The sequence below is a fragment of the Gallinula chloropus genome, assembly GCF_964237585.1.
Source record: "Gallinula chloropus genome assembly, chromosome: Z".
Lineage (NCBI taxonomy): Eukaryota > Metazoa > Chordata > Aves > Gruiformes > Rallidae > Gallinula > Gallinula chloropus.
Genome location: NC_140089.1, coordinates 66,568,676 through 66,596,551, shown reverse-complemented (window position 1 = coordinate 66,596,551; position 27,876 = coordinate 66,568,676). Strand labels below are relative to the sequence as shown.

General features: G+C 39.7%; 2 protein-coding genes across 2 annotated transcripts in view; one reads left to right on the top strand and one right to left on the bottom strand.

The window, feature by feature from the left end:
* Nucleotides 1–2,082: 2,082 nt before the first annotated feature.
* On the bottom strand, nt 2,083–11,193 carry SREK1IP1 (SREK1 interacting protein 1). The gene is made up of 5 exons (XM_084278327.1): nt 11,146–11,193; nt 8,415–8,462; nt 6,692–6,832; nt 4,565–4,643; nt 2,083–3,138 (listed from the first exon to the last, which is right to left on the bottom strand). Exons 1-5 carry the CDS (start codon nt 11,156–11,158, stop codon nt 2,949–2,951), a joined length of 471 nt encoding a protein of 156 aa, XP_084134453.1. The 5' UTR covers nt 11,159–11,193; the 3' UTR covers nt 2,083–2,948.
* A 76-nt stretch (nt 11,194–11,269) lies between these two features.
* CWC27 (CWC27 spliceosome associated cyclophilin) overlaps nt 11,270–27,876 on the top strand; it is a 118,448-nt gene continuing 101,841 nt past the window's right edge. Inside the window, exons 1-9 of the mRNA XM_084278966.1 lie at nt 11,270–11,600; nt 13,384–13,480; nt 15,662–15,774; nt 17,696–17,839; nt 18,584–18,682; nt 18,856–18,959; nt 20,393–20,462; nt 24,851–24,930; nt 27,295–27,328. Of these exons, the coding sequence (XP_084135092.1) occupies nt 11,559–11,600; nt 13,384–13,480; nt 15,662–15,774; nt 17,696–17,839; nt 18,584–18,682; nt 18,856–18,959; nt 20,393–20,462; nt 24,851–24,930; nt 27,295–27,328 (783 nt within the window). The 5' untranslated portion in view covers nt 11,270–11,558. The remainder of the gene's footprint in view (nt 11,601–13,383; nt 13,481–15,661; nt 15,775–17,695; nt 17,840–18,583; nt 18,683–18,855; nt 18,960–20,392; nt 20,463–24,850; nt 24,931–27,294; nt 27,329–27,876) is intronic.

Here is a 27,876-nt window from a genome sequence, read left to right as displayed (position 1 = left end):
GGCTAAACATCCCCAGCTCCCTCAGCTGCTCCTCTTAGGATTTGCCCTCCAGCCCCTTCACCAGCCTGGTTGCCCTTCTCTGCACTCGCTTGAGGACCTCAAGGTCCTTCTTTTATGGTGGGGAGCTCAGAACTGGACACACTACTCGAGGTATGACCTCACCAATGCTGAGTACAGGGGCACAATTACCTCCCTAGACCTACTGGCCACACTGTTTCTGATACAAGCCAGGATGCCATTGGCCTTCCTGCCCACACTGCTGGCTCATATTCAGCCTGCAGTCAACCCACACCCCCAGGTCCTTCTCTGCTTGACAGGTCTCCAGTCAGTCTTCCCCAAGCCTGTAGTGCTGCATGGGGTTGTTATGTCCCATGTGCAGCACTCTACACTTGGCCATGTTAAACTTCATCCCGTTGGTCTCAGCCCATCGGTCCAGTCTGTTCAGGTCTCTTTGAAGAGCCTCCCTACACTCCAGCAGATCACCACTTCCTCCCAGCTTAGTGTCATCTGCAAACTTACTGAGGGAGCATTCAATCCCTTCATCGAGGTCATTGATAAAGATGTTGAACAAAACTGGACCCAGGACTGAGTCCAATGGGAGAATAACAATAATGGGAGAATTACTTTTATGTATTCTCACCCACGCTGAGAAGAGGAAGGACTGGGTGCCCCTCTTGCAGAGGACGCACTCAGGCTTACTTTCAGCCCACCCCAGGATGCATTGGAAGCAAAAGTAGTGGAGATATGACATCACATAGCTGGCCTTCTCCTAGCTGCCCAGGCAGATGGGACAGCAGTCCTCCACCAATTGCAAAGAGTTGTGTCTTAAGATGTGGCTTGAGGAAGCATTTCCTTTGGCAACACTGCTGATTTTAGCAGCCCACAACATTCTACAGGATGACAGGCACAGATAATTAAACCAGTCAAAAATAAATTGGCACAGAGATACTCGGGAGATCAGTGAACAACAGCATGCCAGAATCTCTTAAATTAGTATTTAGAAAAGAAATGTCTGTTTAATCCTAACTCATAGCACAGCTATTAGCTAATTAAGGAGTCCAGGCTCCCTTCACTTATGTTACCAAGCTCATCCCAGAAATCAAGATATAGTACATGGAAAATTAGACTGGACCAAAGCCAGTAAGAGAAGGGGCAGATGCAAGGAATCTTGCTATCCTCTACTGAGAAACCTACATAGAACGTTAGATTATTTCTCTTTGCTCTGTGACTTCCGTGAGTATTTTGATCTTCAATATTGTCTAGCACAGGATTTACAGCAGGAGTTGCTCAATAATAAGGATGCTGGTCTGAGACACAAAGTTAGATTTAGGTGTCTTTCAGGCCAAATGCAGTAACCATTAAAACACCACCGAGCATTTGTACTGACTCAATACTCTAACCCATCATACAAACCACAGGCAACAGATATTACTTTCTTGTATTACACATAAGAAAGCTTAAGTGTTGCTCTTCCTCCTTTATTGACTCTCATGAGACTTGCACTGCAGCTGTATGTCAAGCTGCTTGGGTAGAAACAGTTCCGTGCCTGAGCAAAAATTAAAAAAACAACAAACCATGAAACCACAGCCATGAAGAACACTTCCAAAAAGCTGTAAACACAGGCATTTGAGGTATTTCAAGGGTAGGATTATACACCTAAAATCTGCTCAAAAGTATCAGCCTGTCTTGAACTTGTACCCTGCCACAGTACAAGATACGAATTGGATACCCCAGAATTCAATTATAAAATTTTGACACTGCTCCTAATAGCAAATAGTAAAATTTTACTACTGACTTCAACATCACAAACTGCTTATATTCCACAAGAGGTTGGTTGGTTTAGCTTCTCAATGGAAGTTTCATTAGAATGAACACAGGCTTCACAGTTCTTGTCATTTGTCAGTCTTTGAATTGCCTATTTTGGTTTACGTTGGTACTGATCACTGCAGACTGTATTAACGTGGTTCTTCATAAACAATTTTGCTGGACAGACATCTGGAGTTAGGAAGTGAGCCTTTATATCAAAGATAAAACAGTCATAGGTGTAAAAGGACGAAACCTAAACAGAAAGGATGGATTTAGAAACATTAACAGCTTTTATTTGCTTTTGTTTTCAGCTTGCTCACAGTGATCCTGCCAAAAGAATGTATTACTGTGTGGCAAAGTCTATTTTAGAAGATAATTTTGAAGCAGTGATTTCTTTTAGCTTCTTATTATCCATTTTTTCCTTGCTCCAGACCCACTGATTTCACTGATTTATGTATGCAAGTAGAAAATGTAATGCAAAACACACATCAAGAGGACAACTGAAAACCTTAATTGTATTTCCAAACTTAATTTAACTATTCTGACATTAAGCACATCGAAGTCCAAATCTTTCTACACAAAGACTGGAAAACTAACATTTACGATACCCCAGTGTAAAGAATTCTAAAAAGAACTAATCACAACTGAACTAACAGTGAAGAACCAGCTAGATTTGCATGCTTTAGTACTAATAAACTTGAAATAGCAGAGCAGAATTTTTCCCAAATGGTCCATTTAATAATTTGAAGCACTGACATTCACAAATAGATTTCTTAAAAATATATATATCATTTAGGGGGGAAAAAAATATATATATATATATGTCATTTAGGGGGAAGTTTTTTTACAGAGGGAGAGGTGAGGTTCTGGAACAGGCTTCCCAGAGAAGTGGTGGATGCCCCACTCCTGTAGGTGTTCAAGGCCAGGTTGGATGAGGCCCTGGGCAACCTTGTGTAACTCCAGGCTGGAGGTTGGTGTCCCTGTCTGTGGCAGGAGGGTTGGAGGTCTATGATCCTTGGGGTCCCTTCCAAACCATGCCATTCTACGATTTTAAAATAAAAGCATTGCAAAGCACAACTAAATCTGATGTGAAAGGATTATCATCTTCTCTGCAGAAATGAATACAAAAATAGGCCAGCACCTCAGTCACTACTAGAACTGTCTGAACTATCAGAAGATGAACTTTTTTCCTTTCGCCTCTTCTTCTTCTCCTTTTTATGGTGCTTTCCTTTTTTAGATTTATGCTTTTTTTCCTTTTCTCTTTCTTTTCTGTGTGATTTTTGTTTTTTTGACTTTCGCCCATCCTCTTCTGCAGAACTCGATGAGGACGATCTAGTAAAAAAAAAAAAAAAGTTGTTTTTTTGGTTTCTGTATTTTTATCTGTAAACGTCTCAAATCACGTTTGCTGTGGAATTCATACAGTAGCATCCACTGAAAAGCTTATGGTATCTCAGTCTGCATGTTCAACTGAACGATGACTTGTCTAACTAGACTCCAGTGCCAGAAAAGCAGTATGCTAATAATACAGATTAATTAACAATGGAATAGGCAAATTGAGTGTTTTTCAACTTTCAAAGAGACACAAACTAAGAGCACAGACCAATGGAAAACTGTTAGGTATTACAGTAAGATACAGCTTCCAGCTTTTCAAATATCACATGATCAGTAGCAATGTTACAGTAATGCCTTCAGACAAATCTTCATGAATTTCTTTCATGCAAAAAACTAAGAGAAACAGATATGACAAATTGGGATGCTCTTGCAGCTGGTATTATTGGTCTCAAACCAGCAGTGATGACTGATTACATACATACATACAAGAATTAAGATAATAAAAGTCACAATTTTCTCAATTTTTGTGCTATTGTTTACATGATTAACTGTGCATTACAGTACAATGACTCTTTCCTACTGTGTTCTTAAGTGTAAAATAGAGCTACACCATCTAAATAAGGAAGGTGGAAAAAATGTCAATAAACCCAATGTTAAATCCTGTATCTTTAATTCTCAAAGACCTTTTTATTGCAGCGTCCACAGTTCTCTGCTTTTAGTGCAGCTCCCCAGATATGGTCTCACAAACATTTCTAATGAGCAGCCTGTCTAGACTCTAAAAAAACCCCAACCAAACAGAAAAACACACAGAAAACCAAAACCAAACTCTGCCCTCCCCTACCCACCAGCCAGCAGACCAAAATACAGATACATAATAAATCTGGGTATTACAACGCTTTCCTTTGAAACTGAAGTAACACTTTTTAAAAGGCTTCTAAAATAACAGGAACATTACAACTTACACATGCTAAGTAAAACTACATTTTTACTATGTTACCTATGATAGTTGCATATTACTTAAAGCATGTATATATATGGTTGTATGACTACACATGCATGTGTACATGCAAGGAATGTTAGGGTCCCTGACTGACTCTTTAATACTCCTGTCTCCTTGTCCTTTTCCCACCACATCTTGCCTAGTGTTGGACAGTCAGAGGGAGCATTGCTTTCTCAAACCTGGAGACCTCCAGCTTGCTAGAGCCGTCTAGACTTTCCTGGTCCTAACTCCACAACACAAAGCCTGTGGCTTTACTAATTATCAAAGAACAAGCAAGCTCTCACTGGAATACAGGGAGCTTTGCAAACTGAAGATGAACTTACAAATAAAGCTGCATCAAAAGAAATAATGTTTTTTAATAAACAACTCAACCATCAGAAATAGTTCTACAGTTTAAAAATTAAAATAGGCATGCGATAGAGTTACCTTTTCCTTGGTCTTTTCAATTTTGTTTTTTCTTTGCTTTTTCTTCTTTGTTTCTTTTTTTCTTCTTCTTCATTTAAATCTGGGGATAGAAAGTTACAGTTTAGAGAACACTTACCTGAATTAAGATGAGCATTAAAAGAGTGATTTTAATAGCAATGTAGAGTTACTATAAAGTTCTGGTTAAAAGTTCTTCTCTTCCTTCCTGAAAATTCTAGTCTGGTATATCAATTTCTGAAATACTTTGCAGAGTAGCAGGCCTTTTTATAACACTTTTATTCTACTGAATTTCATATAAGTACTAAGAATGAGAAAAGGCCTGTAAAACGTGGCAAAAAAGATGTGGCTTTTCTTACATGTTTACATTATCTTGAGGTTTTCATATTCATTCTTCTGTATTTTAAAAGACTTGCTCAAGTCTGAAAATGGGTGATTTAAATAGAACACTGAAAAAAAGGAATATTCCCTTAGGCTTACCTGAATTATTTTCAAACATCTTCATTTCACACTTCATCAATAACTATGCCATAACTATGATAAATTTGCACGAGCTGCCAATATATTGTCTACAAAAATTGGCAGAAGAGTTACCTCTCATCTGGTCACATTTGTTTCCTGCCCTAACACTATAATATCATATAGTGTCTTCACATTTCACTTAGAAGCAGTATTTTTATCACACTGCATGAATTTCTGACCTTAGACTTTTCTATACTGGTTCAGGAAGTATTTTTTCAACTCTCTGAAATGCAAATCCACTACATAAATACACATTACAATGTCAACTAACAGGAAAATACTGGCTTTGCAGTTTACCCTTAAAACATATAGCTCATTTTGAGCATTTCATCTTATTTCTATCATAGATATAATTTTCTATAAAGCTTGCATGCTAGTGCAGTCATTCATTTGCTGCCACAAATAGAAGTTACTGGTCTTTATGCTCTGGAGTAAAATTTGAAATATGAGTTACAAAAAGCAAATTTCTTTTGGAGCAATTAAACAGAAACAAAAGTGTGTGGAATAAAAGCACTCAGCAATTTTTACGAAAGTGGTGCAGAAAATTAAGTGCAAACAATGCAAAAATCTTAAACCAATTAGGCCACATGAAAATGGCAAAATCCTCCCTAGATTATCAAGTTCCGGTACACATGCTAGCCACAGTTTGAGAAAAATCCCTATTTATTATTTTTCTGTTCAAGATCAAGTAAATGGGCATTTTTCCTTCAGTTTCTTCAGTCAGTTTAGGGACAAAATAACTCTCAAAATAAGCATGTACTAAATGGGAAGTTTTCCCAAAGAGACTTGTTCCAAGGAAAGACTGCTGCAGTACAAATTCAGCCCTTCTGACAAGCAGACTACCCATTTCTTTTGAAGTGTTCCAGCGAATTAGAGGGTTCCATCTATCCCTTCTTCCTAAATAGCAGCTTTAATATGAACTGAATATTGCGTCTGGAAAGTGGAGAAGCAGAACAAAACATGCTGGTTTAGGGTACAGACAGGAAGAACGTTCATTCATTTAAAACCTGTTATGGTGGCACAATCTCCCCTTCTTACTCAGGGGAACATCCTCTTTGGATTCCAAGTTCAAATGAACTCACGTATCTGCTTTTATTTACTCTCTGAAAAACAGCTGATGCTCAGACCTTCCAAACAGAGAACACTACTTAATTTCAATTAACTAGCTGTTTTGATCAAAAGACTACTAAAACTAGAGAATTTCAGCTGTCTTATTTGTCATTAGTATTAAGAGTTACTACCAACTTCAAGATGTTTAAATTACATGCTTTAATGAAAAGAACTCTGAACACCCATGTCATTTTCATCATAAGCAGCTTCCTAGTAAGTCTATATTCTTTTGTATTTAGGAGCTCTTTTAGAGGGTTTCCAAATGGGTATATTACTAATTTCCTATAACAGGAATTAATAACATTAATAGTAATAATACATGTGGCTATATAAAATCTTTGAATACATGAAGTAAGAGACCTACATTTAAAGCACAGACGAAAAGAACTAACAGTAGTTATCAAAAAGGCTAAAATGAGAATTCTAGTACTTCAGAAGATCATTAACCAATTTACTCAGAGAAAAATAAAAACCAGCCAAACTTCAAAAAGAACATCTTACTCTTTTTTTCACGCATGGCTTGCAATCTCTGCAGTTCTTCTTCCTCACTGTCTTCACTGCTGGTGCTGCTAACATCTAAAACAATATCTCTCTGAGGATCTACTCGGAGGAAGTTTCGACATTCAAATGTCAGATGACCAGCTGAACAAAACAAATAAAAAGAAAAAGGTCAAAGTTTACAAAAAAAAAAATCAAAAGCTTAAGAAAATCCATTTTAGTATTATTCAGTTTTAAGAAGTGAAAAAAGGCTAAGCTGCAATCTCTGAACAAGGATGGAGAAGGCTTATTTTTAAAAGGCTTCAAAGAATTTTGACAGGTTTCACATTGTTATTCCATTTAATAGTGCTTTATGACCTCTTACTACTGTTAAAGATCTTTCCCAAATTCTACTTTCTTTTTTAATGGTCTCAGATCTATCCTGAAGAAATTACCTAAACGCATGAAGAGCAATATTAAAAAAACTAGAGCAAGTGTGTTATATTGTTCTTCTTGTCTTGTTGTAATGAAAAAGCTTATTCGCTTATGAGACATAATATTTAACAACCAGGAGATAAGCTACTACTTGAATGGTGTATTTATTTTTCTAAGTTACATCATGACTGACTTAGAAACCTTGTGCTGAATGCACCTATTCAAATAAAAAAGAGAAATAAAACAAACTGAAGATACGGTTTGGGACAAACTAATCTAAAGAAACAGGAATTCAAGTAGCAATTGAAATAAGCTCATCTTCTTCATAACAAAATACCTACATCTTGAAGATAGAGCTTTTAGAAGCAAATACTGGCTGTGTGATTTGATTACAAGTTTCCTTCTTTTCAAGAGCACTTCTGATACTACATGGAGAAATGAAGAACTAAATCTATGATATCCACGTTCCTTTGGAAGAGCAGATACAGAAAGCAATTTGCTCACAAAGTTCCTCGGAAAAAAGGCCAGAAGCCCACAGTGAAAGAACAAAGCAAGCTTTCTCTCCCACCAAACTCACATAAAAAAAAAAATCCAGATTAAATCACATTGTTAAAAGTAAAACACAATTCACTGCAAAGCAATGTCTACTTATTCACTGTTCTGAACATAAAAGAAGTTAGTGATTAATAAATTGAAATCTTCACTAATACCTGTCTTTACCATGAGAATAACCACAGACACGCTTCTATGACCAGAACATAATGCAAAGCCTGAGCTAAATGCTAACTACAGAGCGTGTACTAACAAAATTAACTGTTTCCTGAACTCCTGAATACACAATTTTTTCTTAGCATAGAAATTCATACAAATCTAAAATTATTTTTCTTTTTAAACAGATTGAACCTAATGTGAGCTGGGATGTCTGCTTAAGTTTGCAGTGACGCTCAGAAGCACAAATGCTAATCTCAATAAATATCAATAATGGAGATTTCAATTCAGAATTTCTTAAGAAAGTGCACTGCAAGTGTAGTGTATGTATAAATACAACAATATAGTCATTTTTTGTTACCTCCCCACCCTCCTCTCCCCCCAAAAAATTCAATGCTTTTCAAAACAAGAATAGTTGTGAGGAGCTGGAGACTGAATAGGAAATAAATAAAATGACAGCAATTTAAACTGAAAACGTCTGGGCAACAAGGGAGAACACTTTTTTTCATTCCCCAACCAAACCCCTCATCCTCTCCAACAGGCAGTTCTAACATCATAAACTTAAGAAAACACTGTAAGTTCATATTGATTACTACAGACTTACGGTAGCCACATTTCTTGCATCCTGCTCTAATGTTATCCTTATTTCCACCTGAAAGAGAAAATTCCATGAAACAGAAGTTCCTAGACAGACATCTTAATTTTTTTTAAAAATCTGTCTTGATAACGCCAAGTACACAACTACATACAAATTAGGTACACTTAAATTCTCTTAAAAAAATAAAAAACTTTAAAAAACCAAGCCAGTACATTTCTAAGGTCACTTTTCTGTGCAATAATGTATCAAAATAAATTTAGCTAATATAAACTGCTATGGATCATTTAGTTTCACCTAACTTACTGCCAAACCTCCATTTAATTTATTCCAACCTTTCCATTTTAATAATTATTGCACTTATCTGAAAGATTCTGCATTTGTTTAGTTATGGTAACAGCTATATGACATTCCAGTGTGCATTAGTGTGCACTGGAAGCACAGTCTTAAATTCTAGCAGTGCACGGATGTTGACAGACATTCACTGGAAACTCCAGAGTAATTTATCTTCTAATTATAAGAACTGTCTTCAAAAGGCAATTAAAAAAAAAAAAAAAGTCTAAGCAATCACTCTGAAATGACAAGACAGACATAGCTAAAACATACAAACAAAAAAGCTAAACAAATCATTAAACAATTCTGAATCCATGGAATATATGTGGCACCAAAAAACTTGCATGGCACCATATATACACACAAGAAAGCAAAGAGGGTAACAGCAGAGAGTAACAGAAAAGTCTGTAGACACTGTACACGAAGGAGGACCAGAATAGTGCAAATTTTAGGTATAGAAAGCGTGTAATTGTCCCATCTGAGCCCACAGTTAAATAGACATAGTAGGACATGACTTAGAAGAGAAACTCTAGAGACCTGCCCCCCCCCAATAAATCACTCTCATTTTTTATCATCTGATCCTGTTAATACCAAAAGCCACATCTGAATTTCCCAAAAAAACCCAATAGGGTGTCCCTCCATCCTCCAACTGAACAGATCATGAAAAATCCAATGACTTAGCTACATAGTTTCACAAACAATCACATGATTTGTTTAAATAACCAATTAAGCAAGCATAACAAGAAATCCATGACAGAAATTAAAGAACCAGGAAGGGGTTACATCAGTTCCATGAATTTAAACTTTGATTTACTGGGACAAGCACTGTGTCTAGAAAAATCTACTCAAAACAACAAAATTCTCCCTTCAAACCTCAGGTTGAAAGACTAGCTTGGACAACTCCCTGGTCTATGCACTGGAAAGCTAAGCAATAAAGATGTACACATTCCATTATGACACATCCCCAAAACCACAGTATTGCAAATCCCTTTTGAGGTCCATAAACTCTGCAGTGTTTATGTGCCTGTTTAATGACAATCTTTTGAGGAAAAACCTGAGTGGTAAGGAGGCACGGAACATAGATGACAGTGTTCAGAAGCAAGAAACAAAAATATACCTGCATACTGCGATGTCACATCAAAGAAACACTCAGAACAGCACATGCTTGTTCACTACACCTCGTAACAAGAAAGCAAGATCACCTAAGATACCTACTTTACCTCAGCTTTCTGAAATACTCAGTAAATTTCAGCCCTACTGCACAACTGACCTGTATGCAAATAAAGATTTGACATTCCATACAAAGCAGGTCAGTACAGATACAACATGCTACAAAATCTCTCATAATACATGCAGGTGTCATTTGAGTTTTCATGTCATGATTTCCAACAGGAACACCCAGCAGGTGACAAGATGATGTTCACCAAACACTCCCACCATATTCCTGAGATGGAAATGTTAGTATTTTTGGCCTTAAATAATAATAGTGGAAGCAGAGTTTTAGACTAGATGAAGTTTCAGATGATTAAAAGCTAACAAACTACTAAAAGCTTCTTTTTTTCCATTCCCTTCTTCCCAGGTGCTAATCTTCATGAAAATTATGAGCCCATACAGCAACCACCATCACAAGGACCTCACTCGCTCAGAGGAACACCGGATTGCAAAAAAGATTAAAAATGCTTGAGAAACCTGTGAATACAGACATGAGACGTTTTCCTCAGAAAACCCAAACACACGATGAAGCCCTGGCTGCACGCTTGGCTAACGCAGATTTAAACTCCTTGCAAACAGCAGGCTTCCACCTAACCTGCCCCACCACCGTTCCCAGCAGACCCGGCCAAACAATACTCTCGTAGGGCACAACCGTTAATCGGTAATCTCGTGGGACGCAACAAACGAGGAGGAAACCCGAGCCTGACAACAACCACTCCCTGGATCTAACTTTGCGGGTGGCTGACAGCAGCAGGCGATAGGAAGGGAGCAACTGTCCCTCCCTCACCCACAGTGTCGGGAAGAGGTCCCGCAGGCCTGGAAGGAAGCGACTACATGGCCGCCCTCGCCGAGGCCTGGCCTGGCCTGGCAGGCCGTCCCCTCTCCGAGCACCTATCTACCCACCTCCCTCTCTCCTTACCCGCTTACCTCCCTCCCGCGGTCGGCTGGTTTAGAAAGCCGGCGGCGCGGGCCAGAGCGGCGCGGCGCTCCGCGCCTGCAGGCCCTGCGGCCCCCGGGAGACGCGCCTTTCTCCCACCCCGCTGCCCACCGCGACGCGACGCGCCACCGCACGCCCTCCCCGCCTAACTTTCTATCAACCCTCCGCTTGTTCCCCTTGCCAGCACGTCGCCCCGGGGACCAGTCGGGGGGGGCCCCCTCTTTTTCCTCCCGCAGACCAGCCTGCAGAACTCCTTACCCGGCAGAGCCATCGCGCTTCCCGCCACCGTCCTCCCGACTCGAGCCTGACCTGCGGCAGGGCTCCGCCCCCGGAAAGCTTTTCCCGGCGCATCCTCAGATCGTGCCACTCGCAAGGGGGGGGCGGGGGACGCCAGTGTCGGGCGAGAATCACGGAGAAGAGTCGTGTGTTTCTGGAGAAGCCACTAGACCTTTCTAAAAGGAATTCTGCCTCAGTAACTCTTGAAGAGACTCTGACTGGAGACTTGTTTGTTCGTTTGCCCTCCTGGAGTGAGCAACCACCCCCCCACCTCCTGAGCCGCATATAGGCGCCCAAGATGGCGGGAGGTTTGGGGTGGTAGGAAGGTTTGGCCGCGGAGTGTTGCTGAACGCTGAGGTTGGGTGGCCGGTCGGTCACCGGTCCCTTTCCTGACCATGAGCAACATCTACATCCAGGAGCCCCCCACCAACGGCAAGGTGAGGCTCGCCGGGGCAGGGGCTGCGGTGGGCGAGGGACATACCGGGTAGGCCGTCGTGTGGCGGCGGGGGGGGGGGGGGGCTGTGCTACACCGTAGATCTGCGGGCGGCGAGCAGCTGCCGAGGGGGGTGTGCGCGCCTCGGGGGGCGCGGGGGAGGCAGCCCTGTGCTCCGTGGGGGCTTTGTAGGCGAGGGGGTGCGCTGCACGCGTGTTGGGGGGGCTGTGCGTGAAGACATTTGGGGGGGGAGAGGAGAGGAGTGAGGAGAGTGTGCGGGTGGTGCTGGTAGTTGCCGCCTCGCCGTGGTGGGTTAAAGTCAGTTCGAGGTGTTACCACGCTTGAGGACAGTGGCTGAAACACAGCGCGACTTGCGCTGCGTGGCTGCCTAACACAGGGAGGCCCTTCAAGCGTTTCATTCAGTTTTGTGTATTCTTGAATAGATACCGAATTGAATCGTGTTACTTGTAAGACAGGCATATGCCTCTAGGGATTTATAGTAAAGTTATTTTTTACATTGTTTAATGTGAAAGTGATACATGGCGTTTTAAGTTTCTATAGTGGTCAGTGGCTCTAAGTCTAGATGGTGACAAGTGGAGCTCGTCAAGGGTCTGTGAAGTGTTTAATATCTCTATTAATGATACTGAGAGTGGGATTGAGTGCACCCTCGGCAAGTTTGCTGATGACACAAAGCTAAGTGTTGAGGTTAATGTGCCAGAGGGACAGGATGCCATCCAGAGGGATCTGGACAGGCTGGAGAGGTGAGCCCAGGTGAACCTCATGAGGTTTAACAAAGCCAAGTTTAGGGTCCTGCACCTGGGTCAAGGTGCAGTCCTTGTTACCCGTACAGGTTAGCAGATGATGTGTGGGAAAGCAGCCCTGAGGAAGAGAAATTGGGAGTACTCATGGATGAAAGCCTGGACATGAACCACCAATGTGCATCTGCAGCCCAGAAGGCCAACTACATCCTGGGCTGCACCAAAAGAAGTGTGGCCAGCAGGTTGAGAGGTGTGACTCTGCCCCTCTACTCTGCTCTGGTGAGACCTCACCTGGAATACTGTGTCCAGCTTTGGAGCCCTCAGCACAAGAAGGACATGGACCTGTTGGAGCACGTCCATAGGAGGGCCATAAAAATCGTAAAAGGGCTGGAGCACCTCAGGCTGAGAGAATTTGGGTTGTTCAGCGTGGAGAAGAGAAGACAAGACGCTGGGGGGACCTGATAGTGGCCTTCCAATACCCAAAAAGTGCCTATAAGAAAGCTGGGGAACAGCTGTTTACAAGGACCTGTAGCGATAGGACGAGGGGTAATGGTTTTAAACTAAAACAAGGGGAGATTTAGGTTGGATATTGGGCAAACATTCTTCACTATGAGGGTGGTAGATCATTGGAACAGGTTGCCCAGAGAGGTAGTGGAGGCCCCATCCCTGGAAATATTCAAGGTCAGGCTTGATGGGGCTCTGAGCCACCTGATCTAGTGAAGATGTCCCTGCTTACTATGGGGGTTAGACTAGATGACCTTTAAAGGTCCCTTCTAACCTAACACATTCTATGATTTTATGATTCTAATGTGTCGTGTACCATGCCATTGGGCTTAAAGCCTTATTATACATCAGTTCAGAAGTGTATCTTAAGTTTTGGTAGTGGTATCTGTAGCTAATAGTAGCTATCTGAATGTCTGCTACTGTTACTAATGTGATGAGTTCAAAAATGTTTGCAGCATCAGCAATGATGTTCTTTTATCAGTGATGTGTTACAGTAAAACTAATTGTTTATCTGTGTTTTTATAGGTTTTGCTCAGAACAACAGCAGGAGATATAGATATAGAATTATGGTCAAAAGAAGCACCAAAAGCATGTCGAAACTTCATCCAGCTTTGTATGGAAGGTAATAACTGAACAGGATAGGAGTTGTTGAAATTATTTTATATGCAATCCTTGTGCAAAATTCTGTAAAGTAGGTGTCAAAACTATGTTTTAATATGTCAATGAATTTATTTGCATTTAGAAAATATTAACCAGCATTCAAGCATTGTTTTTCAAGGAGGAGGAGCTAGGTGGAAAAAAACCCCTAAAAATATTAGATGGTTTTCTGAAATATGGGAGATGACTTAGTATTGCTGAAAAGTTGTGCATCAGATGCTTGGGAAAGCTTATTTTCAGCAAGTCTCCACAGAGTATAACTACTTCTTTGCTGTATTTTTGAAATAGCAATGATGCAGTATTGGACACCCTCCGAAATTCTGATGTCTGTATTGCCATCTTTACTACTTTTTCACTTCTTTTATGAGTGCTTCTAGTGTTTTATGTACCGTACTTCTGTTGATGGAAACTCTGTCATGTTCTTCACTGAAGTAGTGGGTACCAGAATGGGAATCTCCCTATCAGGAAAACCGTAACAATAAATTGTGAAGGAGCTGGTGCCTTTACATGTTTTCTAGCTGCTGCTATTTTCCCATTTATGCATTTATTTAGTAGTTAAGAGCTCTTTTAGCCCTCCTCTGTTAAGGAAAACAGCAGTCTAGGATTTCTGCTTCCATCACGGATCGAGCCTGTTCTGTGTTCTTACAACTAATGTGGAAATGTGGAGATTTTTTGCAACGGTAACTGAATTTCTTATCCCTTGGTAACTCCTAAGAGTTCGGTTATCCTCAGTGTTAAAAAATTGGGCTTTTATTTCCTTTCTGAATTTGTCTGGCTACTGTGTAGGATCTTGTGCTTTGTGTAAATTTGAGTTCCCTTGTGACCATCCTAGTGTCAGTGACCATCCATGAATATTTCTAGCTATGTTGTAACATTTGCAAAACTTGCTTTTTTGTGCAGCATACTGCTGGTTTAGTTTTACTTATATATATATATATATATAAACACTCCACACACATAAAACCCACAAAGAACCCAAAACCCACAAATGAGAAATGTACCTGAAGTAAAGTCTTCATTCCTTCTGTTGTCTTATGGTCTGTCCTGGTTCTGGCCCAGTCAGAGGTAACCTCCCCAAGCAGGCAGCACAGGTGAGCTGAGTTAGCCTGGGGTGGGGGTGGCGGGCGGTTCTGAAATCTTGCAGTACTCACAACTACAATTGTTGTAGGGTTGATAAGATACTTTGTGTTATCACTGAGTGTGAGTGTAATTTAGGGTAATTTTGAGTGTAATTGTTCCCTTTTCAAGGTGATTTTGTTAGTAAACTGTTCTTATCCCAACCCTTAGAGGCTCTGTTTCTCCTCAGGGAGGGAGGGAGTGGTATGTGGTGCTCAGCCACTGCTTGGGGCTGAATCACCACATGATCTCATAACTATTACCTGATAGATGAAAGAGGATAACTTGGGGACCAAAATGTTCCATGTATTTCATTCTGTGAATGACCAGTTTGGGTACAGTGTAGGCAGTGAAAGGTGTGGCACTTGGGTTTCTTGCCTGTGAGTGCAAATGAGAATCATTTGGTGTGTAGATGTGGCCAACAATCTCTGTGAAATGTTGGCCAGGACAGAATATAGTAGTATTACCTCTTCTTTTAAACTGCTGTATCGTTGTGGTGATAAAACTTAAAAGCTGAAAAGAAAATGATTTGTCAGTGCCTTTGAGGTGGCAAAAACCAGCTGCTTGCATGTTTTTTCTTGTTAAATATGTTATCACAGAGGCGCTGTGACTGTTGCTGATTGGCTCATTCTTGCTCAGCAGAGGGTCCATCCTTGAGCTGTCAGGTATTTACTCTGTCAGACCCAGGGAAAGTAGGTAGAATCTCCTTGCAGAAGCTACCCCTACAACCCTCCCTCCTCTAGCAGGACCTTGCACACAAACTCACAACAATTATCTTAGCGATGTGCAGTGTCACTTGCCACAGAAACACAGGACACCATGTATTGTTTTTCTTTGTAGCTGAGATACAGTCGCACTGAACAAGACAGTAGAGGACACAACTCAATAGAAATAGCAGAATTCAGTTTAAGTACTTGCTTTCTGGAACTTCAGTCTTGGGATGTCTCTGTATAATCTATAAGAAAGTTTGACTTTAAGACTAACATGTATTTAATACTTTATCTTTTTTCTTTTTTTTTTTTTTCCCCAGAGTATTACAATAACACCATATTTCACAGAGTCGTGCCTGGCTTTATAGTGCAGGGAGGTGATCCCACTGGTACTGGGTCAGGTGGAGATTCAATCTATGGAGCTCCCTTCAAGGTGTGTATCTGTATATCTCACACACTAATTGGTTATTCTCTGTCAGTTGTTCTTTCTACTATGTCATGTTCAGAGAAAAATAATCTCACATTAGAAATGGAACATTATGCATGCAGAGTAATTACCTTCACATTTCACAGCAGTGTACTTGAATATGCCCTTTTGAAATGAGGGTTCTTAAACTTAGCTGTTCTGATATTATGATAAACACATAACCTTGCTAGCATGAACTTCACAAGGACAAATGGGGAGATGGGAGAGTGGAGAGTAGGTATTGCTGTGTGGCAGACTCAGAGGCAGAAAGGTACGTTGTTATGCACATTGTGTCTCATTTAACGAGGGTCTCTGGATATTGTATATGTGTTCATCTTTATGATACCAGGAGGCTCAGCTCCTGAGTGAAGCTGCACATGTATAGCAGCTGTGTTCTGTTCTGCCCTGCCTTATTGTTTTATTTCAGATGGGGCAGGCACATTTAGTTTGTAACTTAAACTACATAGTCGTTCTCTGGGCCTTCCATCTCCCTGCTGCTAGAGTAAACTCAACATAAACATGAAGTCTGTGGAAGGGATTGGTACCTGAGCAGAGAGCAAAACAAAAATTATCAATATTGTAGTATCGCTGCTTAAAATTAGTGCTATCTCAATATTGGCATGTTTAGAATTGTGATGCTACCATGGTATTAATATATTACTGTCAAGTGTATAATGCTGGCTGGCAACCAAGCCCCACACAGCCATCCACTTGTTCACTCCCTGCCCAGCAGGATGGGGTAGAGAAGCAGAAGAGTTGAAAGTGAGAAAACTTGTGGGTTGAGATAAAGACAGTTGAATAGGTAAAGCAAAAGCTGTGCACAAGTAAAGCAAGGAATTAATTCAGTGCCCTGTGGGCATGCAGAGGTTCAGCCATCTCCAGGAAAGCAGGGCTCCATCACGCATAACAGTGACTTTGGAAGACAAATACCATCACTCTGAAAGTTGTCCTCTTTCCTCCTTCTTCCCCCAGCTTTGTATGCTATGGAATATCTCTTTGGTCAGTTTGGGTCGTCTGTCCCAGCTGTGTCCCCTCCCAATTCCTTGTGCATCCCCAGCCTTCTTACTGGTGGGGTGAGAAACAGGCCTTGGCTCTGTGTGAGCACTGCTTAGCAGCAATGAAAACACCTTTGCATTTTTAGCACCAATCTAAACTGTAGTCCTATCCTAGCTACTATAAGGAAAATTCTCTCTCTCAGCTAGAACCCAGTTACTCATTACTTTCACCTTGTTTTAAAAATGCTATTCTGTCATCTTATGGTGCAGAAGATGTTCTTTCTACGGGTTTTTGCAGTACTGTATTACTGCAACTTGTTACTGAGCTTCCAGTTACTTTACATTCATAAAGATTTTCTCCCTAAATACAGTGGTTAACAAAATAATAGTTTTGCAAGAAACATGAAATGCAGTTGTTTAGAAATGCTTTGGATTTTATAATGTTGAGGGGATAATGAATTCCAACAGAAGTAACAATCGATTATTAGGGAATGATTGGAAAAAGGGAAAGTTAGCAAAATAGAACTTACATGTCTTTCTATTATTGATATACTGGTTTCTTGGGTTTTTTGTTCCAGTGTTTGTTGGTTATGTCTTCTTCTGAAAGATTGGCTATGTTTTCTTCTGAAAGAAGATTGTTCATTTATTTGCATTATTATAGACTCTAAGAAGAAAAGACATTGACTAAATACTTTCTTCTGAAAACAGAGGCTTTTAAATACAATAATGGCATTAGTTTTCAAAATACTTTGGTTTTATTTCTGTCTGAATTTAAAAGAAAATTAACAGCACATTTCTGTGTGTGCATGTTAGTGTAAATAAGTCATAGCTAAAGAAGTAGAAAGAATAGTTGTGTACTTAAATCTTGTTCCTTTCTGTTCTGTCTTTGCCAGGATGAGTTCCACTCGCGACTGCGATTTAATCGAAGAGGACTTGTTGCTATGGCAAATGCTGGGCCCCATGATAATGGGAGTCAATTTTTCTTTACACTGGGTCGTGCAGATGAACTTAACAACAAGCACACAATTTTTGGAAAGGTCTGCTTCACAGACTAGAGTCCAAATTTGAGTGTGACAGATATTACCATAAGTTTCTCTGTATTCAAAGGCTATTTTAGCATTGTTTGCTGCTACCTACATTTTAAACTCATTTCACTCCTTTATAAGCTGTCTCTTCTCCTTGTTTCCCACAACTACTAGAAATGTTTCTATGTTCTATAATTATCTACTTCTGTAGATAATTATCTACTTCTATCTACTTATCTACTGCTGTTATTCTTTTAAATTATATTTTTGTACTTCCTTTGAATAATTTTACTAATATGATTATGGTACTCTCTTCTTAGTTCATGTAATACTAGCAACAGTTTAGAAAATACCATTTGTAAATTCTGATTACTTGAGAAGAACCAGGAAAATGAGAAACATAAGATGAATTTACCACTCATGATTTACTTGAAAGAAAACAATCCATTTCTGGATTTTACTTCAGTGTCTTTTCTTTTTCTGTTTCATAGCTTGCAGTTAGAATTTGACAACTTCCCCTGCCTGGGCTTTCAAAAATACAGGTCTATCTACCTGTATTCTTACAAGTTTGACTGTTAAATTTTAAAAAAGCACCAAACCGTTCTATGTTGCACTTGCTGTCTTTTTGAAGTCTTACATGCTTTCAGTATCTCCTATGTAGTTTGCATCTTTACATAATGCTTGCTTTACATTTTGCAAAATAATTAACAAAAATATAGGCAAGGACTTTCAAACTTTTTTTAATAAATTTGATAGGTTACAGGGGATACAATATATAACATGTTGCGCCTGGCTGAGGTAGAAGTTGACAAGGAAGAGAGACCTCTCAGTCCACATAAAATAAGAAGTAGTGAGGTGAGTATATTCTGGTTTGGAACTTGAAATTTCAAAATTCTTTTGTTGCAAGTTCAGAAAACTGGGTTCCATTATGAAAACTTGGCATGTCTTTATATATTGTTTTAAAATACTGAATAATTTAAATATAAAGAAACAATTAAGATGTGGCTAAAATACTACTTTGTTAACAGGTTTTGTTTAATCCTTTTGATGACATTGTTCCGAGACCAAATAGAAAACAGAAGAAGGAAAAAACAGAAGAAGAAACCAAGAAGTCCAAAGTAAAAGGCACAAAGTAAATATATGTAACATAAGCTGTGGTTAATTTTCATTCACCTTCAAGTTGCAGATTGGTAACTTTTTACTCCTGCTTTTGAAACAAGGCTTTACCAAAATGTACAGAGGAATGTTCTCTAATCTTAGCAAATCCTACTTCTCTGTTTCTGAAGAGAGTTTACAAAGCAGTTGCTCTGACTGCAGTGGTTACTGTGTATCAGCTGAGCTGTGTCAATCAGTAGTTTAATCCTTTCTCGTAGGCAAGAATGTGCAGTCCTGCTCTTGCGACCGCGATGCCACTGAAATTAGTATCTACTAGTAACTAGGTTGTTTGAGGTTTCTGGACTTGTTTTAACAGGCACCACTTTTCTCACACTAAAATACTTAGCAAAAAGCAAGCATCTTGACATGGGAAGTTTCAGTTCCATAGAATCATAGAATGGCATGGGTTGGAAGGGACCCCAAGGATCACAGAGTTCCATTCCCCCTGCCACAGGCAGGGACACCAACCTGCAGGCCTGGTTCTACACAAGGTTTCCCAGGGACCCATCCAACCTGGCCTTGAACACCTCCAGGGATGGGGCATCCACCACCTCTCTGGGCAGCCCCTTCCAGCACCTCACCACTCTCTCTGTAAAAAAAACTTCCCTTTAATATATAATCTAAACCTTCCTTCCTTTAGCTTTAATCCATTCCCCCTTGTCCTGCCATTATCTATCCTTTTAAAAAGTTGATTCCCCTCCTGTTTGTATGTTCCCTTCAGGTACTGGAAGGCTGTAGTGAGGTCCCCCCACAGCCTTCTCTTCTCCAGGCTGAACAAGCCCAGCTCCCTCAGCATCTCTTTGTAGGGGAGGTACTCCAGCCCTCTAATCATCTTTGTGGACCTCCTCTGAACCCTCTCCAACAGTTCCACATCTTTCTTGTGTTGGGGGCCCCAGATCTGGACACAGAACTCCAGATGGGGCCTCATGATGACAGAGTAGAGAGGGACAATCACCTCCCTGTCCCTGCTGGGCACCCCTCTTCTGATGAAATTTGATAGTCATAAACATGTAGTGGAAAGTAATAGAAAGTCTAAAGTTTATGTATGCTGTCAGTTCTGTTGGACAGAAATACATGTTGTGACTTACTGGCTCCAACATAGTGTAAACAATTAATTAAGAAATTATTGTATCTTTTAATTACATTAATTGAATGCGCATACATTTGATTTTCTAAGTGATACTTAGCTATGATGATTGTTTTGTCTTAGGAATACAATAGAACATGCTTCTGCAAACGTTAGTGTTGTAACTGTTTGAAATTGGTGCATTTAACAGGATAAAAAGTTGGGGGTTTTTGTGGTTGTTTTTTTTTTAGTTGCGTACAATGTGTAACTAATATGTTTAAAGTTTATGGGCTATTAAGACAGTATTGAAAGTTTTACTAGAAAATGTGTTGTGTCTCTTAAAGAAACTTTAACCTGCTTTCCTTTGGGGAAGAAGCTGAGGAAGAAGAGGAGGAAGTCAACAGAGTTAGTCAGGTACTGTACCAAATCATCCCCATGTTTCTTTTCAACGTAAAAATATCTTTTTTTTCATGTTTGTGAAAAACTGTTAAATTCTTAATCGTGTTCTTGTGTTTTAATTTTGAGCAACAATACTAGAAATTACTTCAGTTCTTATGATTCGGATATTTTAATATATTGAAAAAACACTGGTTTTTGCCTTTCCTAAGGTTGAAGTTGCTGTATGATATTTTTACATTTCCATAAATGTACAGTTCCAGACTTCATAGTGTAGATCTATGCTCCTGTTTAAATTTCATGGAGCCTAAAGGTACTTTATTCTTCATCTCCTTAATTATAAGATTGTGATTTCATGCTAAAATATGTGAGGTTTGAATCAACTTGTCTACTGCCAGTGCATTCTTAGCTCCATTTTCTTACGCAAATCCATTCTGTACGCAGAATGAAGTGGGATTATTGTGGGGAAAACAATGCATTATGATAATCCAATATTGCACTGTTGTGAATTATCCACATTCACATAACTAGGTTAATGTCTGTAGTCTTTCTAACATGTCTTCATCTGACTTTGTGTCCTGGTTTCGGTGAGGATGGAGTTAACTTCTTTTGTAGCAGTGGATGGAATGCTGTGTTTGAGAGTTAAAATGAAAGCAGTGCTGATAACACCCTGATGGTTTTAGTTGCTGTCAGACAGTCAAGGACTTTCTCAGCTCTTCGTATTTCTCTATTCATGAGAAAGGAGGGACGAAGCCAGGACAGGTGACCCAAACAGGCCAAAGAGTCTCCCATGCCAATTACGTCCTGCTCAGTGTAAAGGGGGGCTGGTGGGAGGAGTGGGGGGCAGCTCTGGGACACGGGGTTTGTCCTGGTTTCGGTCAGGATGGAGTTAACTTCTTTTGTAGCAGTGGATGGAATGCTGTGTTTGGGTGTTAAAATGAAAGCAGTGCTGATAACACCCTGATGGTTTTAGTTGCTGTCAGACAGTCAAGGACACTTTCAGTTCTTCATATTTCTCTATTCATGAGAAAGGAGGGACGAAGCCAGGACAGGTGACTCAAACGGGCCAAAGGGAGTATTCCATACCAATTACGTCCTGCTCAGTATAAAGGGGGGCTGGTGGGAGGAAGAACAGGGGCAGCTCCAGGACGCACGGTTTTTGGGGGACGGTCAGGTTCCGGGACGGCTCTGGGTGGCACGGCCTGAATTGTGGGTTCAGTGAGAAACTGCATTGTGTATCAACAGCTTCATATATTTTTTTGCTCTAAAGTCCTGTTAGCATTGTTATATTTTATCTTTCTGCTGTTTTAGTAAACTGTCCTTATCCCAACCCACGGGCTTTTGGTTTCTTGGTTTTGGGGTTGTTATTTGCCCCTTCCTTTTCCCTTCCCTTGCCTCACCCCCCCCCCCCCCCCACCCCCCCCCCCCGCCCTTCTCCCCCTGCTCTTTTCCTTAAAGAGCAGGCAGCTGCGTGGATCTCGGCTCTTAGCCGGGGTAAAACCACGACACTTTGCCACTTAAATAATGGCCAGTTTAAAAAAATCCTTAGGCTTTCTTATGTATTTATACATTTTGGGTACCTACCTGCTTCCTTTAGTGACGAGACTACAAGATGCTGAGTGTACTGCTTAAGTGAAAAAATGGTCTTCAGAATTTAGTTAGAAGACTCAGAAGACAGCAGTGAATAATAATGAACAATGTAACAGTGAGATGATATCAGTCAGGGTGATAGTAGAGTTTTAATCACTACAGTAGTTTTAACTATTTTTCTTACTTGTTTGTACTTACCAGTCAGACTAACTGTACTATTTACCTTAACATGCTCATCTTCAGTTCTGCTCTTGGTATATGTCTGGGTTTTAATACTGTGTTTAACTTGTTTGGTCTGATGTTCTTCCATTTCATGACAAAATGACCTTGATAGAGTAACTCTTTCAAGACAAGTCCAGTTTCAATGTTATCATGCTGTCTTCAACTCAGTCTTAAAATAATATCCTTGTATTTGTCCTGACTGAATTCTGGACTCACTGTAGCTGGGGAAATAACCAAATCAACTGTTTATGAGGGATTTATATTCATTCTTTAAAACAGAATTAAACCATTTTTCTCCAAAGCTCATTATCTGTTTCTAATATAGGCCTAGACCAGTATCTATAGTTTTGGACAGTATCTATCTTAATCTTGGTTAAGGTGAGGTATGTGAACTTCAGCACCAACTTTCATTCTTTGTTCATGATAAGAAAAATTCAAGGTCAAAGTTAATAATGGGGTTCTTTGACACCTACAAATTCAGAATTCTTCAGCAAACCTTTTTGGTTCCTAGATGCAGTAAGTCTTGCTAGTTTCAGTGTAAGAAGGGTATACTTTTAAAAACTGAGGTTGAAAGGATGATCTGTGAGTAGCTGAGGAACCCTCTAAGAGATCTGGGTAATGGGAATATTTTCTATTCATTTTCAGTTTGGTGAGGCCGAGACAGAAGTTAAAGAATAAATGAAAATAATGTATCAGGATGAAATTTTTCCTGTATTTAATAGTTTCCTGTTAAGGTGCAAAAAATAAGAATTCTTATCTTAGTTACATATTAGCCAACTAAGTATTGAGTTTAAGAATGCTTCCATTTTCCTCATTATAAACAGTTTTCTATTCTGGATTTTTTCAGCCTACGCTATACTTAGGCTAGGTGAGGAAATGTATTTTGCCTTTGCTGCAGTGTTTGCTCTTGTTTCTGAGAGTGTACAAAGAAGGGCAAGAAGGATAACTTGGGATATAGATAACTTTAAAATAAAATAAAAAGGAGAGAGGGAAGGAAAGATGAGAATGATTATTCCCTCTTTCATGAAAGTTGTGGCACAAAGATAAACAGATAAATATACGAATTAAAATTGGGGGTTTTTCCTCTTGGAGTTTAAGTTGTGAACATTTATGCCACAGAAGATGATTAAAGTGAGAAGAATAAATACTTTCAAAATGAGATTAAACAAGGGCTATATAAAGAGAAACTTTTTCACTGGAAGGTTGACGGAGCACTGGCACAGGCTGCCTGGAGAGGTTGTGGAGTCTCCTTCTCTGGAGATATTCAAAACCCACCTGGACATGTTCCTGTGTGATGTAGTCTAGGTCATCCTGCTCTGGCAGGGGGGTTGGACTAGGTGATCTTTCAAGGTCCCTTCCAACTCCTAATGTTCTGTGATTCGATGAAGGCAACTGGGGCTATTGGTGTCTTTTAAGTTTGTTTTCTCTATCAGGAGAGCCTCTAGATGGTTATATTATAGACAGTATGAATCTTAAAAAGAAAACTTGTGTGTCCCAGGAGGTTATAGAAGGCAGAGGTCAGAAGATTAGGGAAGTTTGTGTCAGGAAGTGGCAAGAGCAGAATGGCTGCATGAGGGAAGGTGAGTGAAGAAAGGCAAAGAGTGGTTCTAGCACAAGCAGTGTGCTCACCAGCAAGGGCACAATCTGGATACAGCACATAGAGTTGGTTGCTGGTAACAGGGTCCGTTAACAGTCTGGGACTTGTTTGGAGCAGTCTACAGAGGTGATAAGCACTTGCCTTATGTTTCTTCTATCTCCCGAAAATACATGCAAATTACTTGTTGAAGGAGGTAGTTTTTCATATTGCTGAATGTGTTAGTCTCTTTATTTTTTTCTACATAATGAAAAACAATTGAAGTTCTGTTTAAATGGGTAAGATTTCATTTTCCACACAACTCCTGTCTTCCTGGAAGGTTTATAAAATGCAGCAGAACAGGAGGTGTTCAGGTCACAGAGCAGACTGAATCTATAACAGAGATTGTCAGTCTTATTTCAGCCTGAAACTTAAGTGTAATTTTTAGATTAGCATGGGGAATGCCTTCTTGCTGCAGTCTTTCTGCCTGAAATTCTTCTGTGTTGTTAGGTTTATTTGACTGGTTTCTTCAGTGGAAGATTCTTGCATGTACTGTACAGTGATATATTGCAGGGTGTTAATTTTTTTTTCCTAAGGATCTAGCTACTGTGTTACCAATTTCTTTGCACATGATAGGTTTTTGAGTTGATGTATACTATTACTGGAAAATCAAGTTCTTACCACTTCATTCAGTCAAGTATATATATGCTAGGTCGTTTATCTTGATCGTATGTAATGATTGTGGAGATGAAATAGTCTTTTGCTTCCCACCCCCCACCCCTGCTCTTTCCTTTAAAATTAAGTGCATTACTATAGCAAAAATACTTATAAAATCCATGGAGTCATTTTGTTGCCCTTGTTTCTCAAACTTCTTTGTTCTTTTGCTGTTAAAAACGTTTATGTTTCCTGGTTAGGCTGAAGTTTACAAGAATCAAATTACCTTTTCCTTATAATTTTTAACCGTCTTATTCTCTCAGGTCCTGAAATTTGTAATACAATTTTTTTCTTTTTTTTTTAACAGAGCATGAAGGGAAAAAGTAAAAGTAGTCATGATCTACTGAAGGATGATCCACATCTAAGCTCAGTTCCCGCTGTCAAGAGGTTAATACATGATTTCCAATTTCCAGAACAGACTTACTTTGCAGATGTTAGACCTGATTAACATTGTGTATACTCATTGTTTGTGAGTTTTTAAGAAGTTAGGAATGGCAATGCTGAATCAGACCAAATGTTCCTCTAACCTGCTATGCTGTGACCAATACTGGCCATCATTGAATGACCAACAAAAAATAATGTTTGTCTGAGTTGTCTCCCAGCATCCATTTGCTTCGAGCTCAGGTGACTGTTGGAGGTTGGTGTGGTTCATCTATTTAGTAGAGCTCTCACCAAAGTATTGAGTGTCTGTCTCTTGTAGTGTTGTTTACCGTAACACCCTCCTGTTTGCTCCAGAATTTGGCTGCTACTGGCATCATTTAATGTTTTAACTTTTATGCTGGAAGAAACAGTAAGCAGCCAATCCCTTTATACCACTCTTACTGCCTTTTGCAAAAGCCAGTTACCAGAACACTTTCTGAGGACATCTCTCTTCTAGTTTCTAGCCTAAACATTTAAAGCCTATCCAACTTTTCTTCACACACAGGTTGTTCTGTTCCCATGGTTATTCTCTGCTCCAAAAGCTCTATGTCATTCTTGAGTTGTCGTCCCAGAGCTGGGTACAGTACTCTAGATGGAATCTCACAAGAGCAGAGTAGAGGGACAGAATCACCTCCCTCGACCTGCTAGTCATGTTGGTTTTGATGCAGCTCAGGACACTGTTGGCTTTCTGGGCTGCAAGTACACGTTACCAGCTCAAGTAGAGCTTTTTGTCCACTAGTATCCTCAAGTTTTTCTCCTCAGGGCTGCTCTCAATCCCTTCATCCCACAGTCTGTAGTGATACAGGGGGTTGCCCTGACACAGGGCCAGAAGCTTGCTCTTGGCCTTATTGAACCTCCTGAGCTTCACATGGGCCCACTTCTTAAGCTTGTCTAGATTGCTGTGAATGGCCTTCCAATGATGGTCACAGAATCACAGAACTGTAGGGGTTGGAAGGGACCTCAAGAGATCAAGTCCAACCTCCCTGTGGTCAGCTGAGAGCTCCTTGTTTTGCATGTGGGACTCCTTTTTCCTCATGTGTATAGCATTTACTTTTTATGTACTTCAAATTTAATCTGCCATTTTATTGTCATATCATTCAGGCCCTTCAGCAATTCTTCAGTCTGCTCTTGGTTTTACTTTCTGACTAACCTCTGTGACCTGGCTGTTTTAGCTGATTGTTGCTGAGCTCAGTGTTGGGGCTCAAGCCCCAACACATGACTACTGTGTATATACACTAATGATTTTCCTCCATTACAATAAGTGATTGTTTCTAACTATGGTTTCCTGTCTTTAAAAATTCTGATTATTCATCACTCCAAGGCTACTTTGTTTCCTTAAAAACCTTCAGTTAGAGATTCTGTTTGAGTCCAAATATATCAGAGAGATCATCCACAACCACATGTAGTCCCTTCAAAATACTCCCAGAAGTTGGTAAGGCAGTTCCCTTTACAGCCATATCAGAAATCCCAAGTGTGTCACTTTGCCTCTTACTGGGCTTTCTTTTTGTTCAGGACTGCCGCCAGAGTTACTGGCCTGGATGCAATCTAAATATTTTCTTCTTGTTATTTTTTTTTAATTTACTGTCTTGTGTGAAGAAATACTTCCACAGAGAGTTTTCTAGATTAGTTAAGTGAAATTAACATCTTTCACAGTAAATCTGTTTGAATCACTTTTATGACCTTATTTATTGATGATTTAGAGCGCACCTCAAACCCTTGAATGTGGGGACTCCTTTAATATTCCTTGCTTTGTTTTTCTAATGTAACTTTTTTTTAATGGTGAGATGAAAAATCTCTGTTATTTGTGACAGCAGGAGATACGTTAGCCTTAGTATGTTCAGATAGATTCTTTTTTCAGTATACTAAACTTCAGGTGTACAACAACTGGAAATGTTGATGTGAAATGTAATTATCAGTAAAGTGCATGTCAAATATGCTTACACAAAGAAGGCTTTCCAAAATACAGGCTATTTGCAATGAAATGCTAGAAATTGTTTGATTAGAAATGTCTGCCTTAAGTGTGGTTTGTTTGTTTAGTTTAATTGTATACATCAGTGTTTCATCTAGGTAGCTCAAGATATGATTAGAATTTATCCATGAAAGTCTGGTTTTATCCTGTGCTTTTACACATTTTTAATTAGAAAGTCAAATGTCAGAAAATATTGTTAATTGCTACTTTCGAGATTAATATGAGGATTATATAAATGACTAAATTGACTAAAACTTCAAGTAGCCAACCAAACCAATTTTTTATATAAGAGCTTTTTTCTTTAAACCATATTTTAAATCTTCTCTGGTATTTCAAAGTAGTTATGATTCTTTTTCTTCTAGTGAATCAGCAAGTGAAGAAAGGGATTGGAGTGAGGTAAGTAAGATTTTTTTTTTTTTTTAGAAGTAAGTATTTAGTTTTTATTCTGAATTAGATGCTCTTGAGAAAACAAATGCTACTTCAGATGTTTTTGAAAAATAGCTCAAGCCACATTTCCAGCAAAAGGCTGGAGGTCCTTTCATAAATAATGTTGTAACTCCGGAGCTGTGGTGAAATTTGTGTATGAGTGAGAGTCCTGTTGGAAAGACTTCTTTCGGGAAACAAACATCAGTGAGTATTTATCACTTAAATTGTATTGATCAAGGCCTCTGAAAGACAGGAAATCAGAAGAACCAAGCAGTAAAATTCAACCAAACTTGGATGCTATCTTAATTACAAGGAGATTGTTATATATGGTGCAGAGTAGGGTTGCTGGCTGAAATATGATTTTGCCTGCTGCCATAGGTCATGAGCGTGCTCCTTTGAGTTGCTGTTGAGACAAGGATGTAAATCTGACTAATGTAATATTTGAATGTTATCTCCCATTCCCCAAACTGAATCCTGAAAAGATCTGTTTTCCATATCTATCCACTATGCACAGGTAC

Coding starts and splice junctions, on each gene's coding strand:
- SREK1IP1 (XM_084278327.1), bottom strand. Junction 6,833..8,414: donor ATGCAAGAAATGTGGCTACC/GTAAGTCTGTAG, acceptor TGTTTTGTTCAG/CTGGTCATCTGACATTTGAA. Junction 3,139..4,564: donor TTGAAAAGACCAAGGAAAAG/GTAACTCTATCG, acceptor TTTTTTTACTAG/ATCGTCCTCATCGAGTTCTG.